This window comes from Hordeum vulgare, chromosome 2H (genome assembly GCF_904849725.1).
Source record: "Hordeum vulgare subsp. vulgare chromosome 2H, MorexV3_pseudomolecules_assembly, whole genome shotgun sequence".
NCBI lineage: Eukaryota > Viridiplantae > Streptophyta > Magnoliopsida > Poales > Poaceae > Hordeum > Hordeum vulgare.
In genome coordinates this window covers 238,445,435-238,456,479 of record NC_058519.1, presented here as the reverse complement: position 1 = coordinate 238,456,479, position 11,045 = coordinate 238,445,435, and the positions used below count along the sequence as shown (strand labels likewise).

The following is an 11,045-nucleotide window of genomic DNA, read 5'->3' as shown; positions in this document are numbered from 1 at the left end:
TTACCTCTATCAGCGCTCTACAATTTGATACCACTCAGCTGCGTTCCTAACATAGTACGACTACTTGTTTACAAAAATCAAACAAAGATAACTATACAATCTTTGGTTTTTGCTCTACAGTCTGATGCTACTGAGCTGCTCGATCCTATCGCAGTATCTCGTCAGTACATAGTACTAATTGATTACAAAAATCAAACCAAGAGAACTATACAATCTTTGATTTTTGCTCTACGAACCATGCCTGTCTAGATATTAGAACCATATACTTAGAGAATCCTGCTAGCGTGGAAGCAAGAGTGGTTTCTCTATATCGTCTGCCGTTCCATCTGCCACGACCCTGTCTGCAGGAGGAAGAACTTGGCCTTCTTTCTTCTTTGCCCACAGAACTGCATAGAGGCCAGAGAAAAGAAATACCATCCCTAGTATGCTGCAGAAAAAATAAAATAAAATAAAAATATCAGCCTATTCCTTGCCATGTTGCCATGGAAAACATGAAAACCCAATTAAAATTGTACTCGTTCTTATCTCGGGGTTGTGACATGGAAACACATGCAATTTGAAGGGGAAGCATTCCTTTGGACTCTAGCATTCCCAATAATATATACTCCTACTTTTCTCTCAGCATGGATGCATGCATGAACTCTTATTTCAGGGTATGCATGTTCTCGCTCGGTTTTTATTTACTCTTCATATTAGATTTGACTAAAGTCAAACTTCATAAAATTTAAACAAGTTTATATAAAACAATATAAGCATTTACCATAACAAATACTCCCTCCGTTTCTAAATATAAGACCTTTTAGAGATTGTACTGTAAACTACATACGGATGTATATAGACATATTTTAGAGTATAGATTCATTCATTTTGCTCCGTATGTAGTCTTCTAGTGAAATACCTAAAAGGTCTTATATTTTGAAACGGAGGGAGTATATATGATGTGAAAGTACATCCAATAATAAATCTAATGGTATTGATTTGTTATTGTATATGCTAATACTTTTGTTTATAAAGTCTGTCAAAGTATCATTTAAAAAAAAGTTTATTAAAGTTTACAAAGCTTGGCTTTGACCAATGAAAGCATATGTATATATATATATATGCTTGTACGTACCTTGCTGGTTGCACCACTCGTCCCAAGAAGAGGGCCGAGAAAGAAAAGACAAGATGTGAGGTAGAGTGGGAGCATATATATATGACAAATTTTATCTATCACCGGTGATAGTTACCACCACTTGTGTTTTGTATGTTGTATGTAGTATCTGTCAAATCGAAGAGTATGTACGCGTAGTATGTAGTATATAATAATATTTAAGTAGTATATATACTATTTTTTAGGTAGTATGTATCATATTTTATGTACTTTTTTACGTACAAAAATATGTGTATTTCACAAATATAATAAAAACTATGGGCTAACTTATAATTTTTTCATGTAACTCACTTTGAAAATTTTTATATATAATATAAAAACATAATAAAAATGATAAATTAATATATATATACTATCGCATGATAGTATATGAAACATGTGGGGTAACTATCCCTGGATGATAGGATGTATTTTTCCTATGCTTATACGTACCTTGCTGGTTGCACCACTCGTCCCAAGAAGAGGGCCGAGAAGATTGCCGAACCCACAGTCTGCGTGGGGCTAAATAGTGAGACGACCACAGGGCCCTTCCTCTCTAACACCCACGTCTGGTACATGATGGACACCGAGCTCACCAGACTACCCTGTTATGTTGTTAATGTAGGTTCAACCTCACTACACTATAATGATTTTCCCTAGCTAGCTAGTTTTGGCAAGCAGTACGCACCACAAGCACAAGGGAGAGGATTATTCCGATGCTGATCTGGGGCGTCCCAGGGCCGAGCCTCCCTGTGGTGACCACCTGGAACATCCCTGTCAACGAGGCGCCGATGAGTGAGGTCATGGCGCAGAGCGTAAAAGGGGCTGGGAAACGGATCAGGGTTGCTGCCTGCAATTGCATGCATCAGGGCCAAGACATGCAAGACGTTAAGAGAATGGAATCTAAATCGTACGTACTACTTCCTTCGTTCCTAAATATAAGTCTTTTAAGAATTTCTACTAAAAACAACAAATGAATGTATATAAACATACATTAAAGTGTAGATTTACTCATTTTGCTAGTCCTCTAATGAAATATGTAAAAAGACTTATATTTAAAAACTGAGGAAGTACCTCTGTATCATAATATATGACGTTTTAGCAGCTTAAATGAACTGCTAAAACGTCATATATTATGATACGGAGGGAGTACATAGTTACTAAGTTGTTTGTGAGGATGGAAGTGAACCTGCAGGATTATTGTACCCGAGAGCACGAGCACTGCACCCAGGAGGCACACGCAGCCGACGACCCAGGCTGCTAGGTCTGGCGATCTTTGGCCCGGCGGAGCGGCGGGGCTCTGCAGGATGCTCATGGTGATGGCTCCCCCCAAGCACAGAAGGGTCCCCACTATCTTGGCTCTCGTGTACCGGCACTTGAGATCAACCCTCTCAAACCTTTGTACAATTATTTATTTTCAGATCACACTCGCTGCATGCCCTCGAAACAGAATCATAAATAATATACTCCCTCCGTTCAAAATTACTTGTCACAAAAATGGATGTATCTAGACGTACTTTAGTTCTAGATACATCTATTTTTTTCATTTTGGCAACAAATAATTTCGGACGGAGGGAGTATGAGGTTTTAGCAGTTCATTTGAGCTGCTAAAACGTCATATACTTTCTCTATTTTAAATATAAGACCTTTTAAAGATTTCACTATGGACTACATACGAAGCAAAATGAATGAATCTACACTTTAAAATATGTCTATATTCATCCGTATGTAGTCTATAATAAAATTTCTAAAAGGTCTTATATTTTGAAACGGAGGAAGTATTATATTATGATACAGAGGTGGTAGCAGCAGGCGACAGCAAATAAATACCCGAGGCAGCCCGCGACGACGAAGATGAATCCCGGGGCCAGGTTCAGCATCGCGGATGCGATGGCGGGGGATGTCTTCTTCATGCCATCCAGCATGAGGGCTTGGAACGCAGTCACTCTGTAAGCAATTTATTAATAAAACGCACATACATATATACATACATACTCCTTCCGTCCGGAAATACTTGTCCTAGAAGTAGATGTATCTAGACTTATTTTAGTTATAGATACATCAATTTTATACATTTCTAGAACAAGTATTTTCGGACGGAGGGAGTACATACAGTACTATGTTGCTTAATTAGTTTCTTACCCTCCCAGAGACAGCACGACCAACTCAAGGATCAACCTATTGCTCAGCTCCGACGGCCATTTGTTCCTGCCACACATGATGAAAGCAGGAAGGTGGGCTAACGAATTGTTCAATGCATATGTATTGCTTGCACGCGAGAGGTAGATACCTCCTACCTGTCCAGGTTGAGGGCGAAAGGGAGGGTGAGGATCCCCGTGGAGAGGCTGCCGAAAGTCACTAGGAAGAGCGGGTCCAGGCCCAGCGCCAGGACCGGCGTCAGCACCACCATGTACGCAGCGCCGGCAAGCTGCACGGCCACCATCCCCACCGAGATCGCCGCGTCCTCCCACCACCGCGCGGCCATGGCGGCGGCCATGTATGGCTGCCGGCCGGCCGGCCGGGGTGCTAGCTCTATACCTAGGCTAGCTAACTACTCGCTCGGTCGGTCGTCCAAGGCTGGTTGCCGGCCGGCGGTTGTTTTTCTCGTCCTTCCCCTTCTCTTGGCGTTCGTGGTGCATGCGAGCGGGTGCCCACTCCCTGCTGCGCGCGTCTCGCGCTGTCTCTCGCCGTCACTTTCCTGTTTGCTATTTTGAGGCGAGACCGCGAGAGCCTGCCCTCCCTGTCAGGCCTGAGGTACCTGTTGCTCAAGGAAAATCCTTCTTTCTTAAAGCATAGACTTTATTTCACAGATGATCGATACTTAATTTACAAGAGTTTTTTTTTCTGAAAATAATTTACAAGAGTTTGAGAAATAAAATCAGGGATTATAGAGTCCTAGAACGCAGAACATTTTCAATAAAAGAATTCTACGCTAACACATCAGCAACTTCATTTGCTTCTCGAAGACCGTGAGCATATGATACTCTCACCATCCTAATAATTTGTTTAGAAATGAATGTATCTAAATACTAAAATGTGATTAGATACATTCATATCTAAACAAATCTAAGACAAGAATTTTAAGACGGAGGAAGTATATATCTTTGCAAAATCCAGGGCTAGCTCCTTGCATTTGAGCACTATAGCCACATCCCGCATGGTCGCCTTCGTGCTCAAGTGCCTCCACTACGAAATTGCTGTTAGATTCTACTCCTTCCGTTTTTAAATATAAGTCTTTCCAGAGATTCTATTATTGAATTACATACGGATGTATATATACGTATTTTAAAGTGTAGATTCATTCATTTTGCTTCGTATATAGTCCCCTATTGAAATGTCTAGAAAGACTTATATTTAGAAACGAAAGTAGTATTATCAACTTTGTAGAGACTTAGGTTTGGGATGTGCAATTCTCAATATATTGATTGGGTGCACTATAGGCACGCATATATAAGGTACAAGATGGAGCTCAACCTTAACTATACAGAAAACTAGAAGGTGGGCCTACGACACAATATACATGCACAAATATATTCAACACCCCCCGCAGTCGAAACGTCGCCAGAGACACAGAGACTGAAATGAAACTCCTCAAAGGTGGAAGTATGTAGTCCCTTAGTCATCACGTCGGCGAACTGTTGTGTGGTCAGAACATGGAGAACCCGAATGCGTCCAAGGGTCACCTGTTCGTGCACAAAGTGGATATCAAGCTCGATGTGCTTCGTCCGACGATGATGAACGGGGTTGACAGAAAGGTACACAGTGGAGATGTTGCCGCAGTTGATAACCGCGGCCTTGGAGACGTCGTGACGCAACTCCTGAAGTAGCTGTCGAAGCAAGGTGCACTCAACGACTGCATTGGCCACCGCTCGGTACTCGGCCTCCGCGCTAGAGCGCTACACAGTGGGTTGTCGTTCGACGACCACGAGACGAGGGAGGGGCCGAGTAGACACAGTAGGCAGAAGTGGAGCGACATGTGTTAGGACAGCCAGCCCAATCAACATCAGAATTGGCCGTCATCTCCATAGATGCGGATGTTGTGAGGGTGAGTCCGAGAGACATCGTTCCACAGATGTAGCACAGAATCCGCTTCGCGAATGTCCAATGGGAGTCACAAGGGGCGTGCATATGGAGACACACCTGCTGGACAGCATACTGCAAATCTGATCTGGTGAGCGCCAGATAGTGGAGAGCACCAACAATGGACCGATAGAATGGGGCGTCCGACGCAAGAGAACTTTCCAGAGCAGAAACCTTGCCCTTCGTGTCAACAGGAGTAGCAACAGGATGACAGTTAAGCATACCAACGCGCCCAAGCAACTCATGCACATACTTCCGTTGATGAAGAAAGAAGCCGTCTGGTCGCCGAACGACCTCAAGCCAAGGAAGTAATGGAGAGCACCCAAATCCTTGATGGCAAACTCGTCGCGCAATCGGAGAGTAATTTGCTGAAGGAGGGCTATAGTGGAGGCCGCCAGGATGATGTCGTTGACATAGAGCAACAAGTAAGCCATCGTATCGCCATGGTGATAGACGAACAATGAGGCATCCGAGCGGGTGATGCAGAAGCCCAATGTTTGCAAAAAACCGGCGATATGCTGGTACCAGGCGCGGGGTGCTTGCTGGAGGCCGTAGAGAGACCGAGACAACAAGCACACATGGCGTTGACAAATCCAATGGGTTGCTCACAATAGACCTGCTCAACAAGGTGACCATGAAGAAAAGCGTTGGAGACATCCATCTGATGAACATGCCAGCCACGAGAGACCGCGAGTTGGAGAACGGTGCAGGTCGTGCCTGGTTTGACGACCGATGCAAACGTCTCGGTGAAGTCAACCCCATCGTGCTGACAAAAACCGCGGACCACCTAGCGAGCCTTGTAGCGCTCAAGAGTGCCATACAAGCGGGTCTTATGATGAAAAACCCACTTGCCACTGATGACGTTGGCGCGTGGAGGCTGGGGAACCAATGTCCAAGTGCGGTTCCGTCGAAGAGCGTCGAACTCTTCCTGCGGCAAGCCAGTGACGATCACGGAGGGCTGCTTGGGTGGATACAGGAATCAGTGACGACTCGGAGGTGGATGCAGCAAGGAGATACTCGTCGCTGGAGTACCGTAAGCTCGGCCGATGGACGCCGGCCTGAGACCGCGCCAGAGGTCGAGACGACAATGCTGGTACCGCGGTAGGCGTATGTGGCGAGGACGAGCCTGCCATGGTGGAGGACCGTAACAACACAAGTGCTTTTCCTTTCCCTTTTGTAATCCTTTCCATGTTTGACAACTATGTTGAGGCAATGTTATGGAGTTGAGGCTTGTGGCATTGTCATTTCATGTGCATCTCATGCATTATGCATATTTTATTTTCTTTCCCCTTTTGCCTTGATGGTTTGATCTTGTGTGTTGTGCCACCTTGATGATCATGTGGTGATGTGTGGTTGTGATCTTGTGCATGTGAGTGGGTGCATCAAAGCCATTCAAAACCTTTGAAGTACCATGGTTCAAACCCTTCCTATTCAAATATGTGATTACTTGTGTTTTTCAACTTGTTTTAAAAATCCTACAAAAATGTTCTATATTTCCTCTCAATTCTTGTGAGTGAAGAAGTGGATCTCTTTTATTTTTCTCCAAGCACCGGCATTAGTTTTTGTTGCAAAAAAACCTAGGTTTAATGATAAAGCAAATATTTTACCTTGCCTAAAAATAGTCAAACCTATTTTATTAAATAGGTTAAAATATTTTGGTTAGCAAAGTATTTTTATCTTGTTTAAAACCCCCTTCTTATTTTCTGTGGGAATTGTGTGGTTGTCTGTTTATATAATAAATAAAGTCAGAGGGTTATTGTTTCTGTTATAAGTTTAGATAGGGTCAGAGCAGCCTTCTAGGCCTAGTAGCTTCATTCTGCGTCCCTCGTCTCCTTACGTCAGCAGTATGACACCATGGCATCCCCAGATCTTCTTCTCCCTCCCATCAGACGGCCACCAGAGCACCTCCCCACCTATTTAGCCCATGCCAGCACCCTAGGGTTCTCCCTAGCTCCCCATTTCTTCCTGCTCCTCTTCCCTCGCGCCGTCAGGAGAGAGCCATCGTCGCCGACGCCATGAGAGGGCTCAGGTGAGCTCAACCCCCGGCAGCAGATCGGCCCTTCTTCTTCCACTCCGTCAGCACCAGGAGAAAGAGGACACTCGGAGGGTTCCATTTTCGCGAAGGGATCAGCGCCAAGACCTCCACCTCGACGTCCACGAGGGCGGAAACTTCTTCAACTCCAGCGGGTCTTCTACCACCCCGGCTCGTCGCCCTCTTCATCTCCGGCGTAGGATCGTCTCTCTGCCGCTAGGTGAGCGAGATTCCGCTCTCCTCTCCCATTGTCCCTCTCCGGCCGAGGCTCGTGTCGAGTAGAGGCCACGACCGCCTGTGTTCTTCTGTTCTCGAGCAGCAACAGCAGTTTCAGTACCAGCAGAGCGCAACAGTAGCAGTAGCTGCAGTAGATAGCAGCGACAGCAATAGATGTCATCAGCAGCAGCTTGCGTAGATGTAGTCCAGCGCGCATGAGTAGCGTAGGCACAAACAGCAGTGTCGTTGCACGGGGCTTCCCCTTGTGTCGTCGGTGCACTGCCCTGTCGCGCGAGCAGTAGCACGCAGTAGAAGCAGCATCTTCAGTAGAAGTAGAGGAAGTAGGTGCAGATGCAACGAGTTCCCCTCTCGCCGTGTTTGCGTCGGGAATGGAACCCCCAGGGGTGCCGCATCATCCGCCGGTGTTCTTCCCCATCGATGGTAGCCTGTGTGCTCGCCGGCGTTCACCTTGGTTTCGGTCGCCGGAGAAGCAGTGCATTGCCGAGGGGCCTGCTTAAAAGTGCAAGACCCCCCTCTCTGTTCACAATCGTGAGCGTAGCCCAGTTGTAACACCCTCGGGGTGCAACCAGAGAGGTTGAGGGTTCGAATCCCTGCCCTTTTATTTCCCTGTTTTTCTTAGTGTGGTAGTTTGCATGCAGTTTAACCTTACCTGTAGGATGTCTTTGTTAGAGCCCGAGTGATGGGGGTAGCTAGTTCCACGAGAGAGGTGGTGGGTTCTAATTCCTCCTGGCTCTTTCCCCTTTTATTTCCCTGTTTTTCTTCGTGTGGTAGTTTGCATGCAGTTTAACCTTACGTGGAGGATGTCCATTTTATTTCCCTGTTTTTCTTCGTGTGGTAGTTTGCATGCAGTTTAACCTTACATGAAGGATGTCTTTGATAGAGCAGCTAGCACTAGGTAGCCCAGTGGTGGGGGTAGCTAGTTCCACGAGATAGGTGGTGGGTTCGAATTCCTCCTAGCTCTTTCCCCTTTTATTTCCCTGTTTTTCTTCGTGTGGTAGTTTGCATGCAGTTTAACCTTACCTGGAGGATGTCCCTATTATTTCCCTGTTTTTCTTCATGTGGTAGTTTGCATGCAGTTTAACCTTACATGGAGGATGTCTTTGATAGAGCAGCTAGCAGTAGCTAGCCCAGTGGTGGGGGTAGCTAGTTCCACGAGAGAGGTGGTGGGTTCGAATTCCTCCTGGCTCTTTCCCCTTTTATTTCCCTGTTTTTCTTCGTGTGGTGGTTTGCATGCAGTTTAACCTTACCTGGAGGATGTCCCTTTTATTTCCCTGTTTTTCTTCATGTGGTAGTTTGCATGCAGTTTAACCTTACATGGAGGATGTCTTTGATAGAGCAGCTAGCAGTAGCTAGCCCAACGGTGGGGGTAGCTAGTTCCACGAGAGAGGTGGTGGGTTCTAATTCCTCCTGGCTCTTTCCCCTTTTATTTCCCTGTTTTTCTTCGTGTGGTAGTTTGCATGCAGTTTAACCTTACCTGGAGATGTCCCTTTTATTTCCCTGTTTTTCTTCGTGTGGTAGTTTGCATGCAGTTTAACCTTACATGAAGGATGTCTTTGATAGAGCAGCTAGCAGTAGCTAGCCTAGTGGTGGGGGTAGCTAGTTCCATGAGAGAGGTGGTGGGTTTGAATTCTTCCTGGCTCTTTCCCCTTTTATTTCCCTGTTTTTCTTCGTGTGGTAGTTTGCATGCAGTTTAACCTTACCTGGAGGATGTCCCTTTTATTTCCCTGTTTTTCTTCGTGTGGTAGTTTGCATGCAGTTTAACCTTACATGGAGGATGTCTTTGATAGAGCAGCTAGCAGTAGCTAGCCAGTGGTGGGGGTAGCTAGTTCCATGAGAGAGGTGGTGGGTTCGAATTCCTCCTGGCTCTTTCCCCTTTTATTTCCCTGTTTTTCTTCGTGTGGTAGTTTGCATGCGGTTTAACCTTACCTCGAGGATGTCCCTTTTATTTCCCTATTTTTCTTCGTGTGGTAGTTTGCATGCAGTTTAACCTTACATGGAGGATGTCTTTGATAGAGCAGCTAGCAGTAGCTAGCCCAGTGGTGGGGGTAGCTAGTTCCACGAGAGAGGTGGTGGGTTCGAATTCCTCCTCGCTCTTTCTATTTTGAGTGTGAGATGTGTGTAATTGCTGTGTGTGTGTATGACAGTGGGCCCTCTAGACCCACATGTCATCCAGTGAGGGTCACTGGCAAGTGGGTCCCCTCCTCATAATATTTTCCCTGTCATTTTTATTATTGTTTGTGAATCTTCCTTGTTCTAAATAGGTCATATTTCCATTTCTGGAAATGTCCAGATATGGACTTGCGAATTTGGGCTGGCTCAAGAACAGTTCCTCTTCTTGACTATATGCTGTAGTTTGATCATGTGCTATTTTCTTTTACTATTTGTGGATTTTAATATGTATGCAAATATGGCACTATGATATATGGATTTGGGGTAGAAAATCCCAATGAATCCAATGGTGTTGTTGGTTTCTGATTTTGAGCATTTCTATAGAAAATCCCCTTGTGGTAAGGTGGCAATAGTTTTATTGATGTAGGGTTATTTTATGAGCTTGTTTGGAGCAGTGCCCTTTTTATTTCCCTATTTTTCTTCGTGTGGTAGTTTGCATGCAGTTAAACCTTACCTGGAGGATGTCACTTTTATTTCCCTGTTTTTCTTCGTGTGGTAGATTGCATGCAGTTTAACCTTACATGGAGGACGTCTTTCATAGAGCAGCTAGCAGTAGCTAGCCCAGTGGTGGGGGTAGCTAGTTCCACGAGAGAGGTGGTGGGTTCGAATTCCTCCTGGCTCTTTCTATTTTGAGTGTGAGATGTGTGTAATTGTTGTGTGTGTGTATGACAGTGGGCCCTCTGGACCCAGATGTCATCCAGTGAGGGTCACTGGCAAGTGGGTGCCCTCCTCATAATATTTTTCCTGTCATTTTTATTATTGTTTGTGAATCGTCCTAGTTCTAAATAGAGCATATTTCCATTTCTGGAAATGTCCAGATATGGACTTGCCAATTTGGGCTGGCTCAAGAACAGTTCCTGTTCTTGGCTATATGGTGTAGTTTGATCCTGTGCTATTTTGTTTTACTATTTATGGAGTTTTTATGTATGCAAAAATGGCACTATGATATATGGATTTGGGGTAGAAAATCCCAATGAATCCAATGGTGTTGTTGGTTTCTGATTTTGAGCATTTCAATAGAAAATCCCCTTGTGGTAAGGTGGCAATAGTTTTATTGATGTAGGGTTATTTTATGTGCTAGTTTGGAGTAGTGCCCTTTTATTTCCCTGTTTTTCTTCGTGTGGTAGTTTGCATGCAGTTTAACCTTACCTGGAGGATGTCCCTTTTATTTCCCTGTTTTTCTTCGTGTGGTAGTTTGCATGCAGTTTAACCTTACATGGAGGATGTCTTTGATAGAGCAGCTAGGAGTAGCTAGCCCAGTGGTGGGGGTAGCTAGTTCCACGAGAGAGGTGGTGGGTTCGAATTCCTCCTCGCTCTTTCTATTTTGAGTGTGAGATGTGTGTAATTGCTGTGTGTGTGTATGACAGTGGGCCCTCTAGACCCACATGTCATCCA

General features: G+C 45.0%; 1 protein-coding gene across 1 annotated transcript; it reads right to left on the bottom strand.

Moving 5' to 3' along the window:
- Positions 1–52: 52 nt before the first annotated feature.
- Positions 53–3,744, bottom strand: LOC123425977 (WAT1-related protein At5g47470-like). The gene is made up of 7 exons (XM_045109753.1): positions 3,430–3,744; positions 3,275–3,340; positions 2,963–3,079; positions 2,322–2,529; positions 1,821–1,982; positions 1,586–1,737; positions 53–427 (listed from the first exon to the last, which is right to left on the bottom strand). Exons 1-7 carry the CDS (start codon positions 3,627–3,629, stop codon positions 280–282), a joined length of 1,053 nt encoding a protein of 350 aa, XP_044965688.1. The 5' UTR covers positions 3,630–3,744; the 3' UTR covers positions 53–279.
- Between the last annotated feature and the right edge of the window lie 7,301 nt (positions 3,745–11,045).